The sequence below is a fragment of the Cervus elaphus genome, chromosome 30 (genome assembly GCF_910594005.1).
Source record: "Cervus elaphus chromosome 30, mCerEla1.1, whole genome shotgun sequence".
In the NCBI taxonomy this organism is placed as follows: domain Eukaryota; kingdom Metazoa; phylum Chordata; class Mammalia; order Artiodactyla; family Cervidae; genus Cervus; species Cervus elaphus.
Genome location: NC_057844.1, coordinates 83214735 through 83230000, shown reverse-complemented (window position 1 = coordinate 83230000; position 15266 = coordinate 83214735). Strand labels below are relative to the sequence as shown.

The window sequence follows — 15266 nt, the reverse complement described above, 5'->3', positions numbered from 1 at the left end:
CATATATATATAAGATATATAACCATATAATATATGAACCACAGTCTAAGAATATTAAGGGTATTGCCCTACAAAAATCTTTCAGGGGGAAAAAAAAAGGTAGAGAGGAGGTTATCTTAAAAAGATTTGTAAATGTGGCTTTTACTAAAGGAGTAGAATTTGATTCACAGGAAACTTACAAGGCTTTTAAGGGAATCGTATCAGCATGGAATGAAAAAGGGAGAGTTAGTACAAGATAAAGAGGTTCTGGTGCCTCAGAGTTCTATGAGCAGGAATCAGGCTGAGAAAACGACCACTGCCAAACAGGAGGAGCCTCTTGTAGACTGGGAAATAATATCCAAAGGTAAGCCAAGATTCCAGTGCATGGATCAAATGGCCATGGAAAATACTTTCTACACACCAGGACTAAATCCTAACCAAGGCACAAGCAGCATGCTAGTTGTGAGGAGAACAGGTAGCCTGTCTTCAGTAGTTAAGGACAGTCCTAGAGGAGCTGCCCACCTAAGGAGCCTGATCTGAGCAGCTGGGATACCTGGACTGGATTTACACGGTCTGGGATCTGGAACTTGGACTTGAGCTTGATAGTGGGATGAGGTTTTGGGGAGTTCAGGGGAGAGGTGAGTGCATCTTTGAAGCTGAAACTCCACTACTTTGGCCACCTGATGCGAAGAACTGACTTATTTGAAAAGACCCTGATGCTGGGAAAGATTGAAGGCAGGAGGAGAAGGGGACGACAGAGGATGAGATGGTTGGATGGCATCACCGACTCAATGGACATGAGTTTTAAGTAGTCTCCGGGAGTTGGTGATGGACAGGGAGGCCTGGCATGTTGCGGTTCATGGGGTTGCAAAGAGTTGGACATGACTGAGCAATTGAACTGAACTGAGTGCATCTTCCCTGGAGGAGGAAATAGCAACCCACTCCAAGATGCTCGCCTGGAGAATTCCATGGATAGAGTTGCTGGGTGGGCTACCGTCCATGGGATTGCAGAGTTGGACACGACTGAGCATGCAACCAGACACGAGTGCATCTTGCACGTGGAAGCGATGTCAGCTGTTTCCTCCACAGTCAGAGGCAGTCTGTATTTCCCCAAACTTGGCCACAGTTGAGTTCCCAGTCCCATCAAGAGGTAGAATCTGTTTGGCCCGTGTGTGTGCTCAGTCGTGTCCAACTCTTGTGACCCCATGGACTGTAGCCCACCAGGTCCTCTGTCCATAGGATTTTCCAGGTGAGAATACTGGAGTGGGTTGCCATCTCCTCTTCCAGGGGATCTTCCTGGCCTAGGGATTGAACCCGCGTGTCCTGCAAGTCTGCTATATTGCAGGTGGATTCTTTACCTCGTAGCCACCGGTGAAGCCCCAGAATCTACTTCATCTTTCCTAAACCTGGGTGTGCCTTTGGGACTGCCTGGTGGATGGAAGGGTGGAAGGGATGCTGTGTAACTTCCAAAGCAGGCTCATCAATAGGAATATGCTGACCACCGGGCATTCTGTTTCCTGGACCACGTGTCGTGGACACTCTGACTGTCCGCGGAAGAAGCCCAGCCACCCTGCGGCTGTCACGCTGCACAAGCCAGGTGGAGAGACCCCCTAGACACAGAGACAGCCAAGCAGGCCCAGTCCTTAGACATTCGGGGCCCCGGAGGTGCGAGTGACCGGCTTTCAGGTGACTGCAGCTCCCACCTGTGGCTTCGTGGAGGACCCTGAGTGACAGTCACTCATGGAGATGAGCCCAGACCCTGAGACAGTAATAAAATGACCAGGCTCAGATGCCGATGCCGAGAGCTGCCTGAGAAAACCTGTCCTGTGCTGCTTCATCATCCGGTGATCGCCGTGTTGGGGAGAATGTCAGCTCGCTGGGTTTAGAAACTCAGCTCCTTGGGAAAAGCTCTCTGCTGGGAGCTTCTCAGCAAAAAAAAAAGTGACGTCACCACCTGTTCTTCCCTTCCTGGTCTCTGCTTGCAAAGAACAATCCTAGACTTCCAAAAATCGTACTTCCAAATAGTTGGCTCTCGCTTGTTAATAGTTTGCAAACACATGTTAAAATTTACTGGCTCATAAAATTGTTTCCAGCTTTTCAGGCACAAAGATAGTGAGAGGGAAAAAAAAAAGCCCTGGCCAGACGACCGTGTTTACTGGATGAAAACCTCTAGGAAAGGCCCATGTTAAGAACAGGACTGGGCATAAAGGAATCCACTTCAAGGTGACCTAACTACTGGCTTCTCTACGATTTTTGACCTTCACTCTCCGATCGCATCTCTTTTCAGTCTACAGCCTTCTGAGTTCTTTAGCAGCTTTCTTTCATAAAAGAAAAGATCTTGAACTTGATTTGTGGTCTTGTTCTAATGAGTGGTGTTCACACAACATTTCAAGCAATGCTCAAATTTCCTTCCTGTCTTTTGCAGCAGACAGATAATGGTGTGATACAGTACTAGGTGCAGAAAACTCAGTATTCCCCTCGTGCTAAAAACATGAATTTGAAATTAGTGCTAATCTACTCTAGCACCACCACTAAAAGCCTTTGGGTACTTTGGGTAAATTAGCATAGACTCTCTGAGTTAAGGGCTTCCCTGGTGGCTCAGATGGTAAAGAATCTGCCTGCAATGCAGGATACTTGGGTTTGATCCCTGGGTTGGGAAGATCCCCTGGAGGAGGGCATGGCAACCCACTCAAGTATTCTTGCCTGGAGAACCCCATGGACGGTCCTGGAGAGCTACAGCCCATGGGGTTGCAAAGAGTTGGACACGACTGAGTGACGCACACTTTCACTCCCTCTGAGTTAAAGTCCCCTCATGGCTCAGCACATAAAGACTCTGCCTGCAATGCAGGGGACACAGGAGTTGCAGGTTCGATCCCTGGGTTGGGAAGATCCCCTGGAAGAGGGCATGGCAACCCACTCCAGTAGTCTTGCCTGGAGAATCCCATGGACCGAGGAGCCTGGCGGGCGACAGTCCAAATGGCCACAAAAAGTCGGATATGACTGAGTGACTAGAGACACAGCCATGCATGTCACGACACTACAGTCCCCAGCGTCTTTTCTTCAAAGAGTTGTATGTGTTCAGTTGAGCTAAAGTGTTTAGAAGGTCCAAGAAAAATGTTTGAATGTGCAAAAATAAAAAACAGTATTTTTCTCTTTAAACAAATAAAAAGTTAAAAAAAAAAATCAGTGCTGTCTATAATGCCATATGCAGTGACAAGGATGATCCTGGAGATTGTCCTACTGAGGAAGTAAGTCAGAGAAAGACAAATATCATATGATAACACTTATATAAGGAATCTGAAAAGAAAGGGGTACAAATGAACTTATGTGTAACATGGAAATAGATTTACAGAGCTACAGCAGACGACAAACGTATGATTACCAAGGAGGTAAGGAGGGGCAGGGATAAATTGGGAGACTGGAATTGATATACACACTACTGTATATAAAGAGATAACTAATAAAGATCTACCATATAGTGCAGGGAACTCTACTCAATACTCTGTAATGACCTATCATGGGAGAAGAATCTAAAAAAGAGTGGCCATGTGGATATGTATAATTGATTCACTTGCCTGTACCCCTGAAACTAACACAGCACTGTAAATCTACTAAATTCCAGTTAAAAAAAAAAAATCAGTGCTGTCTGGTCAACTTTTTGTGATGATAAGAAACTTCCCACCAGCAGCTCTTGAGTCCTTGGCACTGATGACTGAGAAACTGGACATTTAGACTTTACTTACTTTTAATTATTTTAAAGTTAAATAGCCACTAGTGGTGAGTGGGCACTTTCTGGACACCCTCGGCTCCTGTGATGATGGCGTAAAGAGGACCAGGGCCGCTGCTGACGGATGGGGTGCTCGACGCTGCGGATCGGAGCGAGTGAGCCTGAGCCCTAGAGTGACAAATGCCAGCCAGCACGCCTGCGCTACCCAATCAGTCAGGTTAATTTCCCCGTCTTTAAAGACCCACTTAAACACACTGCTGAACGCAGGGGTTCACCTGGAGCCTCAGGAGACAGGGTGATGGCTTCAAGCCCTCGGGATTAAGGAAGAAGCGCTTAGGTGGATCGTAAAGAAGCAGCAGATTTATTGACCAGCCCTGCCACACGCCTCTACAAATGTGAGTCCCCTGGGGTGGGCCTCAGTGGGTAGACACCAAAAGCATCTCTGAGCCGCCTGTGAGCTGAGATTATGTTCCAAGAACCTATAATTTATATAAAAGTCTTCCAAATCTAGTGATACCACAGCATGTTTTTTAAACAGGCAGCATTTAGCAGCTTTCTGATTCTCCGTGTAGAAGGAATCTCAGAGTTTTACACCTGGGGTCTTTCTTGCTTTCCCTTCATTAATCTTTTTTTTCGCCTCCCCCTCCCCGTCATTTGCTTTTATGTATATTTTTATCTCCTGTGGTTCTTGACTAACATCTTTAAATTGACATTTGTTTTTTGCTGCACATAGGAGAGACTCTCAACTGTAGCCTCAACATTTTGTCTCCTTTCCCAACTGTGTGACAGGTTGGCACCTGACTTCTCCAAAATCTCAATTCCAGGGCAGATAGATCTACCTTCTCAGGGGGCATATTTATGACTTGCAGAGACTGTAAGACCCTTCTAGTTTGTCTTGTATGCTGGGAAGAAGAGGAGAAGGGCTTGTTTCTTTGGAAGGCCTTCTCTTCTATTTATGTTCACATCTAAATCCACCTGAAGGCTCTCCTCCAGACGGTTTCTCTCATGTTTTTGCTATGTCCCTTATTATCATGATGCTGAAAACACACATTTGTCCTCTCCTCCCCAAAGTAATGAAATTCTCCTTCATCTCCATCTAAGCATTACTGTAACATGACTCATACATGACAACAGCAATTAAAAAAAAATTCTCCTGAAGATCTATTCTTTCTGAAGTAACGGATGAAGAGCATCTTTGAAGATTACTAGGGTCAAGTCCTTACTGCAAAAGAGCTCACAGACCTGATTTCTGGTCCATGGTCTGCCCACCTCCTTGGTGTCAAAGGTGAACTTATAGCTTTGCTGAGCTTCTGCATTTTTGGCTCATTTATTTACCAAAGAATTTGTGTTCCCCTCCTCTGGTCTTGTAATATTTTCCAATGAAACCTATGCAGCCATCTCATCTAGAACCTCACCTGGCATCACCACCTCTTCCTCTTTTTCCCTCTGCAGCCATGGTCTTCTAGAATACTCTGTGTATTTATCTGTCTCTTGTGTTTCCCATCTGTCTCTCCCATCAGAGTGCAGGACCCAGGAGGGAAGGTATCTTTGTTTGTTTCATATATTGTGCATCCTCCTGGGCCTAGAAGAGGGCCTTACATTCCAAGGGTGATAGCTAAAATCTGTGAAGTTGTTAAAATATTCTGCAAAGGACTGCCTCTGTGTTTCATAATTCTAAAAATTAGTAATTAAGCAATAATACCACATGAACTAACCTACGATAAATTCACTTGAGAATATCAACTGTGGTTTTGCCTAAGTATGTCCAGACCACCAACGCAGAAACTTTTGTTGTCTGGTCTCCAAAATTTCACTCACTGAGTTCTGCCGAGTCATGCTTCTCCCCTGCATGAATTGGTTCACTTACTGTGTGCAGATAAAGCAGGCTTAGTTTTTAATTAGGTTGTGATAACAGGGAAGGCCGGATGAATCTCTTCAGCTTTCTAATTCACAAAAGTTTACATGGACTAGCGACTGACTTTCTGAACTGTTCTGTTTGAGGCTCCTCATTGGATGTGGAAGTCGGGATAGGAGTGAAGGAAAGTGATATATAAGTAGCTTTTCCCTAAGAGGCTTAGAGATTTGAATTAATATTCTTTATCTTTAATGATTAAGGGGCCCCTGGCAAGCCAAGGATGGATTTAATTCTATTAAAAATATACCAGGGCGGCAGTGCTGCATGGGGCACCCAAAGACCAGAAGTCAGCATCCATACCCCAGCAGGCAGCCCCCTCCTTCCCCAGGGCTAACCTTCATTCGCCGAGTCCCTGGCGGCAGCCCACAGGCAGGCGCTCACAGCCTCGTAGGAGGCGCTCAGCCGCGTGGCGGGGTCCCTCTTTGGCTTGGGCGGAGGCTGTTTCCGTGGTGACGGGAGGCCGCTGCCGTCATCCAGGCTGAACACGGAGTGCAGAGAGGGAGGCCTGGAGGACGGACCAGCCAGGGACTGGGCCAGGCCGTCCACTGCCGCGGGGGCTGGGGCGGAGCTACAGTGGAGGCGCCTGGGCCCACTCTTGTCTTCAGCTCTGGGGGAGAGAATGAACACAGAGAGCCCCAGCGGAGGGGCCCAGGGCATCACTCAGATGGTAGCAGCGAACCGGCTCAAGCACACGTCATCTCGGCTCCTGGGTAAATCAGCCCTCCCGCAAGGCTGGAGGATGCAGGCGGCGCTCCGGTACCCAGGGCCTCTAGAGGCAGCCACTCCATCCTTCCAGGCCCGCTTCCTGACAGATAAGCACGTGCGAGCCTCATCATGATTACTTCACAAACCCAAGACGTCTCAAGGAGCTCCACGTTTGCTATCAGGCATTCGCTGAGTCAATTTTTCACACTCCGATTATTAAGCAAATCAAAAAACCAGAATTTCAACCTGAATGATAATTTCTGGGAAATCCATCTTAATAGAGAGTTACTGATGCATCAATTGCTGGGAGTTCATCACTGTTCATCCTTGCAAAAGAGTATATACTTAAAATGATCAAAGATTTTCATTTTCCCAGTCTCTCTCGCTCTCTCTTTCCCTTGCCATTTAAATTCCATCAGCAATTATTTAATTATGTGCAGAATTGTTATTTTTCTTCTGTGGCTCCATCTGGTTGCCCAATGCCAAGTGAACTGCTGGTATTCAATAAATAAATAGACGAATACTTTTTCACTTAATTTTATATCGGGCAAATGAATACATGATGAAATTGAGAAATTGGGGTGGCTGTTTAGCTCCAGCAGAGAAAATAATAAATATTATTCTGGAAGTCATATAAAATTAATAGTTATCTGGTTAAAAAAAAATTTCCTTCTGGCTTCACATGTCAATGTAATCGTGTGCGAGGGAGATGCCAATGCGTTCGTTTCGCAAGGAGTCTCAGAGCATTTGTTTTTATAATTATATCTTTCTGTGGCAGAGAACCAACAGGGCTGGGATCCACTGCCAGGCAGATCAGACGCCCATGTAGGAAATGAACGCGCTGAAGATGAAAGTGTGGCACTCGGAGGATAATTTGTTTTCCCTGTAATGTTTAATTACAGTTTTCTGTACAAAGGGACTTTTTTCAGCATTTAATCACTGAGATATTTGAAGCTAATTAGTGAGAGACACACCACCATTTCCACTTTAATAAAAAATCATTTGACATTGCAGTCAAGGCCGGGGGCTGGGGCGGGGGCGGTCATCTGCAGTGAGGAGCAACTAGATATTGCTGTGTTCCTATGGAAAAGTGTCTCCCTGAGGCATTGGGAAGGTCATGCACACACCGCTATATTCAAAGCAGAGAGCATGTACAGCATGTGGAACTTTCTTCATCGTCACAGGGCAGCCTGGATGGGAGGGGTTTGGGGGAGAATGGATACATGTGTATGTGTGGCTGAGTCCCCTCACTGCTGTTTGCCTGAAACTACCATACACTGATAATTGGCTATACCCCAAATACAAAATAAAAAGTTAAAAGTCTGGGAGGGAAAAAAAAATCTTCCTGACAGCAAATTAGGATGGAAAGGACCGGGGAGGATTATCGGTCACGAGTGTCTTCATTTGTGACAGAGAGACAAGAGAAGTGAAGTGGAGAAGGACCTGGATTTCTTCACTTGTCTGTTTCAAGCTCAGCATCCACCGTGAACCCTAAAAGCTTTCCTTACTGGCAATGAAGATGAGAGCGCTTCCTACGGGAAATATAATACAGGCCACCACTGGTCGAGTTCACTGCTCTCGTGTTTTTAGAGCAGTGTCTCCATTTTGGGGGCCAAATCTTCAGACGTTTCTGTTAGTCAGCCTTATTTATATAGATGACACTTGCGTAAAGATGTCAAGATCCCAGCTATATCTTTTTGCTAAGATGGAAACATTAGAGGACTTAAAACATGGTCCGTGAGGGACTTCCCTGGGGGCCCAGTAGTAACAAATTCATCTGCCAATGCAGGGGACACGGGTTCGATCCCTGGTCCCAGATTATCCCACGGGCCGTGGGACAACTTGGCCTGGGCTCCACAACTACTGAGCCGGAGCCCTGGGGCCTGTGCTCCGTAGCAAGAGAACCACCACGATGAGAAGCCCACTCACTGCACCTCGCGGGTAGCCCTTGATACCCGCTTGCCGAAACCAGAGCAAGCCAGTGCGGCAACAAAGACCCAGCCCGGCTGATAAATAACGAAATTAAAAATTAAAAAAAAATCTCGGTGCTTGAGGTGGCAAATGATGTGGGCGTTAGTGCAGCAGTTATTTCACGTGACCTGAATAAGCACACAGAGCATCCACTTTGTAGAAGGGAAGCCCAGGCAGTGTATCCTTTCAGACGGCAGGAGGCCTCACTTTCCACAGCGGGCATGCACATACGAGTGTTCCTCTCCTATGGTCACGTGTGATTGAACGTTACATTAACAGCTATCAGTGCTGGGACTGCCTTGGGGTCTGGTGGTTAAGACTTTGTCTTCCAAAGCCACGGGGTGTGGGTCTGATCCCTGGTGAGGGAGCTAAAATCCCACGGGCTTCATGGCCGAAACACCAAAACATGAAACAGAAGCAATATTGCAACAAACTCAATGAAGACTCTAAAAACGGTCCATTTAAAAAAATATTTAAAAAGAAAAGCACTATGGGCATTTTCTTGCTCCCCCCCGCCCCACCCCCCCCTCGCCAGATGAACCATGTAGGTGACGGAAGGGGCCACCGCCCGCCGTTACCTTTTGGGGCCTTCCTCCTGCTTGCCCCTGGCCTCCAGCTTCTCTTTGTGGAAAGCGGCGTTCATCTCATTCCGGAGCCGGTCATTCTCTCGGGCAATGTCCGAGGCGTTCTGAACGACCAGGGCGTCATAGGTCTTCAGCCCCAGGTCCTCCGTGACCTGCAGGAAGCTGTTGATGGACGTGACCTCCTGCTGCCGGACGCTCCTTCTCTGATGCACATGCTGGCGGGCTAGAAACCCTCTGACCACTTCAGTGAAAGAACACAACTGTGGGTCAGAAACCCAGACGTCCACCAACGAGTCAGACACATCATGTCTAAAGAATAAGTGTTAGTCACTCAGTCGTGTCCGACTCTGTGAGACCCCATGGACTGCAGCCCGCCAGGCTCCTCTGTCCATGGGATTCTCCAGGTGAGAATACTGGAGTGGGGTTGCCATTTCCTCCTCCAGGGGATCTTCCTGACCCCGGGATGCAACCCAGGTCTCCCACATTGCAGGCAGAATCTTTACCGACTGAGCTGCCAGGGAAGACATCATGTCTGAACAGCTCTAAAATAAAATATTCTTCACCCAGTCTAGGACTTTACTAAAACATTCTAATGTTGTCTTAAGAAAGATACCCACACTTTCAGGAATGACAGAAATGGAGGTAAAAATCCTTAGCCTGACTGAGTAGGTAATATCCTAATAAAGCCCCCTCCTTCTGTGGTAACACAGTGTGGACATTGATGGAAGGAAGTCCAAACCCCAGAGAATTCTGGGTGTGTCTCCAATGTACCAGTTGCACTGTATCAGATTATAACAGAAACATCTGGGGCCCCTGGAAGTCGTCTCCTAAAATGCCACGCACATACTATTCACAGGACTGGGATTTAACTCCTAGAAAAACCAGCTCTGCATTTAAGGCTCTGGGAAGAGATTGTGTAGAAATATGGGGCACCCTTCTGCTTTCTGGGGAAGCAGGGCTAGAAAAACATGCAAGAATCGGGGGAAAACAGGTGGGTGAACACACTTTGAAATCACTGATATGTCAGTAACAAATGTAAGACTTGCAAAGAAAAATCATGCCCGCTGTTCAAAGGTACTGGCAGACGCCAGGCACCCCATCCCGTCTTTCAAGGCCCAAACTCAGTGATCACTGATGTACCCATCCCTACATTCTGTGGGCTTTCCAGGTGGCAACAGAGGTAAAGAATCTTCCTCCCCATACAGGAGATGCAAGAGACACGGGTTCAATCCCTGGGTTGGGAAGTTTCCTGGGAAAAGGGAATGGCAACCCACTCCAGTATTCTTGCCTGGGAAATCCAATGGGCGGAGGAGCCAGGTGGGCTAGAGTACATGGGGGTTGCAAAGAATCTGACACCACTTAGCAATTCAACAACAACAAATTTTCATTTTGTCCCCAAAGAAACAGAAGCTTACTGAGGTTAAGAAAATTCCTCCAAGTAGACACAGCCCACCAACAGGAGAGCCAGGGTTCGGATCTCTGCTCCTACAAGGCCAAACTCCATCGTGCAGCCCTGGAGACAGGCTCTGTAGTTCTCCAGATCGGATCACAACATGGAAGGTGTAGGGAAGTGTGTTTGGGATCAATACGAGGAAAAAATTTCAAACAATGAGCAATGCTGGCAAATGGATCAGGCATGTCATGGGAAAGAGGGTCAGTTCCCCGTCCCCGGGCAAGTTCAAGAAACAGGATGGGCCCTGCTCAGGGAGGCTCTGACAGGTGTGGGGGTGGGGGTGGGGGGTTTCCAATTAGATGCCCAGGTGCGTCTCTTCCCAGTCTGAGTTTCTAAGACTAGAAGGAGTTGTTTGGATTATAGGAAGAGCTATAATTGTACGGAAAATTAATGTGGGTATGTGCTCAGTTGCTCGGTCATGTCTGACTCTTTGCAGTCCCCATGGACTGCAACCCGCCAGGCTCCTCTGTCCATGGGGTTCTCCAGGCAAGAATACTGGAGTGGGTTGCCATTCCCTTCTCCAAATGTGGTATAAAGACACTTTATTCTCCTCTGTAGTGAGGAGATTATCCTGTAAAACATTAAGTGTTTTAAAATATTTCCTGGCTATGGGAGGATAAATGTGTGGGTATCTACATATGTCTAGGATATTTACTTAGATGCCTTGACTCTATTCAAATTGTTAATCAGCTATACCACAACACAAAATGTTTTTGGTTAATAAAAATAAACAAAAAAATTTTTTAAAGGGTGGGAAGGTGAACATAACTTTCTACGACTGTGGCTTTGGAGGTAAAAAATACACAGACGTCTAAAATGCTCAAGGCCTTTTTTTTTCAGACGGCTATACTAAATGTTCAGTTTACTTTGGAATGCGGTTGTATTAACTGTAGAAACAGTCATGCTGAACTAATCTAAAAGAGAAAAGGATTAAATAGTGAAAGGTACAGTCAGACTTCGGGAATATAAAATGCAGAATAAAATGCAGAAATATTAACCATGTGACAGGCAGAGGGAGAGAGAGAAGCAAAAAGCGTCAAACTGGCCAGTTGACGTGCTCGTTTGAAAAAGAGACACTGTGACTTTCGGAAGCCGAAGGGGAGGGTACATTCAAGATGTTTAATCTTTCAGAATAAAGAGACAATTAACGTGGACAAGCCAGACTTCTGACCTCTGACTACAGAAGGACAATTCATTGGATTCGTATTCACCTGGGAATCCACTGTTTACTGTTCAGATTCTGTTTTCCCACACTTCGCACTAGTGACCTTAAAAATTTTTTTTAAATTGTTATAGGAGTTGCTAAAATGTGGCATCTTTATGACGAGACAACTAATGAACTAAATCTGCCACAAATAGGTAATTGATTCTGTCTCTTTCTGACAATTCCATGCAGGGTAAAATGAAGGTATACAGTCAGAGGAAAACTTCTGTTGGGAATCATCTACAAGTGAAATGATTAAACTTCAGACTGAAAGTTACAGCTTTCTTCCACCTAATATTTATAAGGAAAAACTGAGAACCCTTGAAAAACTGGAAATGACTCCAGATGCTATAACTTCTGAGTGAATTTCACATGTGCAAAAAGGACTGAAGCTACAGTTCCAAGAGATGTAAAAATAAAAATCAATAATTAAATACTTTGCATTGAAGAGCCTGTAAATTAAAAAAAAATGCTTTTACAGCAATTATTTCATTTATGCAATAGAAAATTATGATTTTTATCTTGATGCCATTTTTAAAAACCCATTCTCGACTTTCATCATTAGACGTGAAGAAAGAACTACGGTTCTGCTCATTTTTGTTTCAGGTCTGCAGGGCTCAGCGACTTAACATTGGTAACCAACCCGAGGAGGCACTTCTAGCGGCACCCCTGCTGGAGGGCAGAGCGCACAGTCCTCTAATCACACTTTCCAGGAGAAAGTGCACGTGAGTCGCGCAGTCGTATCTGACCTTTTGAGAATCAGATACGACTGTAGCCTGCCAGGATCCTCTGCCCATGGGATTTTCCAGGCAAGAATGCTGGGATGGGTTGCCATTTCCTGTTCTAGGGGATCTTCCCAACCCAGAGATCAAATCCAGGTCTCCTGCAGACTCTATCATCTGCGCTACCAGGGAAGCCCCAAGAGAGTGATGTGTGTAACGAGGGGCTGACTCCACAGCCCAGGGGTTAGTGCGCTCAGTCCCACCTTCAACCCCAGGCTGCAGAGACGCATTCAGATTCAGGGGGTCTGGGGTGGGCGGGGCCTGAGAGTCTGCATTTCTCACCAACTCCCGGGGGGATGCCAGGTCTGACCACACAAACAGGAAGTGCAAAGATGGTGGTCAAGAGCAGGCCTGTGAGCCCAGCCTTTCCCTACACTGTGTATGTAAACTCTACATGCGCTTAGTCACTCAGTCGTGACCGACTCTTTACAACCCCATAAACTGTGGCCCACCAGACTCCTCTGTCCATGGGATTCTCCAGGCAAGAATACTGGAGTGGGTTGCCACTCCCTCCTTCAGGGGATCTTCCTGACCCAGGAACCGAATCCACAAATCCTGCACTGCAGGCAGATTCTTTAACATCTGAGCCACCGGGGAAGTCCACGAAGGAGGCCAGACCAGCCTGACCCAGACAGAAGCAAGGAGTGCACACAGCTCGGCGTTGGCCCCTCCCTCAGTGGAGGCTCCTCCCACTGGCCCGATCTCCAGGCTGGTCCAAGTGACCTCAGGGGACCAGGCAGAGAGCCTGCCACGTGGTCTGGGGTTTGGAGGACTGGCTGCCAGAGGCTGACTGCAGGAGTAGCCCAGGAATCTGAATGCGGAGCTGCACCCAAGTGTTGCATGGGGCTTTTTCCCCACTGCAGGTTCGGAGGCACGCTCTTCTTGTCCTGTGCTTCTTGGGGGATCAACAAACTGTATATTTTCAAGCTGTGCACGTGTGCGTGATCAGTCACTTCAGTCGTGTCTGACTCTTTCTGACCCCATGGACTGTAGCCTGCCAGGCTCCTCTGTCCACGGGATTTTCCAGGCAAGAATATTGCCATTTCCTCCTCCAGGGGATCTTCCCAAACCCAGGGATCAAACCCTCATCTCCTGTGTCTCCTGCATTACAAGCTTACCCACTGAGCCACCAGGGAAGCCCATTTTCAAGGTGAGGGATGTATCCATTAAAAGATACGTATATCCCCTCTTCCAGATTATGGCTTAGGTGACAGTGAGGTACAGAACTGCAGATGGAATCACCATCATGTAGAGCATAAGCCACGTCTGCACACCCTGATCTAGAGACAGGTAGACGGCCAACTTAGCTGACAGTGCTTTCTGAACTCCAGAAGCCTATTTATTTGCCCGAAGGTGGTGCCATGGGATGGGCAGACGTAGGGCCATGGCAGGGTCCTCTCTAACGCAGGTCCCCCGAAGATTTAAACGTGGGGGTTCACTCGATGGTTTGCATTTCACAGTCCAGCAAAGTTCAGAAGTGTGACTGAACTGTGACTGTCCAGTGTGTGCCTGTTACCTTTTTGGCAGGTGATAATTTTTCCCTGCAGCTGGCGGCACAGATCATTCAGTTGGCTGGCGTGCCAGTATTTCAGGAACACTTTGCGAACTCCAATCTAAAACGCAAACAGCAGGGAGACATTTAGCAGCAGGAAGATGCCAAAATAACAATGGGAAAATAATCAGGCAAGAGATTTTTTTTTTTTCCAGAAAAGGATTAGCAGGAGCAAAGCTAACAAAAGTAATTCCAGTACCTCTTCTATTTTTTTTTAAAACATTTTTCCATTTAATCAAAATCTCAAAGCTTTTTTTGCCCTAATAAGTATGTTCACTGCATGTAAACAGTGTCACTAATGTTTGCAAATACCCATCCACTCAAGTTGGGGTGGCTGTACGATGCAGTCGAAAGAAAAACACTGGTCTTGACTCTTTATTGGAAGATATAACCATTCCCATGAGTGAATTCCCAAATTCCAGAGCCAAATTCTTATCTTTCCTCTTCTCACAGTTAAGGAGAACAAGTCTGTGGAAAGGGAAAAAAATGAACAAACAAAATACCGGAAACAAAACCTACTTAAAGCTGACACATGGAACTGCTTCATGTCAATGATTTTTCCCTACTACTCCATATATTATTATAAACCAAATGCTTATGCAACTGCAACCACAGAACTGCAGCACAAAAGTAGAGCATCTCCACACAGTCTCTGAGCAATAACCTTCTCGAGGCCCGTCTCAACAGTAGCTGTACCATGAACATCCTTATCTAGGGTTTTAAAAGGGGAATTTGGGCATGTTAATGAATCAGCTCCTACTAAAAGCTCTGGTGGTATGCAAGTCGGTCCAAATGTTCCACTCTTGATGAAGACAGCTGCCAAAGAAAGTTCTTAAAAACACATAACAATAAGCCGCAGCCATGCATTTTCACGAAAATTTTCCAGTGTGTTGTGCTTATTTTCTAAGAATTCACAGGACTGGGGTAGGTGTGAGGACTGTCCTTCACAATGGAAACGCTCACAGTCTCTTTGGGGAAGCAGAAGCGAATCATTGCAGAAAAGCCTGGGAAATACTAAGATGAAGGGGCTGTGGACACTCACAGGTGACGTCCTGTTAGATAAGAGGAAAATACAGCTCGGACAGACCTTGTGATATTGTTCACGGCCATCTCCTTAGCACTGGTGACAACAACCATGGAATATGTGCACCCAAGCATGGGCTGTGGGCACTGACACGCTGACCCTTGCAGCCTGAGGCGGACATCATAGGGACACGAGGCTGGCACGGGTCTAAACACCATTAGGTACCAGAGAGGCTGACAGGTCAGACTGGCCATCAGACTGCGGAGCCCGAGGTGACGTATGAAGCTTTTCACATGGAAACTGAGTTGATTCCAGACATACTTTGTCACTTTCCAGAGATCAAACCAGTCAATCCCAAAGGAAATCAACC

General features: G+C 46.6%; 1 protein-coding gene across 3 annotated transcripts in view; it reads right to left on the bottom strand.

Moving 5' to 3' along the window:
• The window catches only part of MYO16 (myosin XVI), a 504859-nt gene that overhangs the window by 64668 nt on the left and 424925 nt on the right, over positions 1-15266 (bottom strand). For all 3 annotated transcript variants that reach the window (XM_043891888.1, XM_043891887.1, XM_043891889.1), the window contains 3 exons: positions 13837-13933; positions 8876-9122; positions 5957-6228 (listed from right to left, as the gene is read on the bottom strand). In XM_043891888.1, the coding sequence (XP_043747823.1) occupies positions 5957-6228; positions 8876-9122; positions 13837-13933 (616 nt within the window). The remainder of the gene's footprint in view (positions 1-5956; positions 6229-8875; positions 9123-13836; positions 13934-15266) is intronic.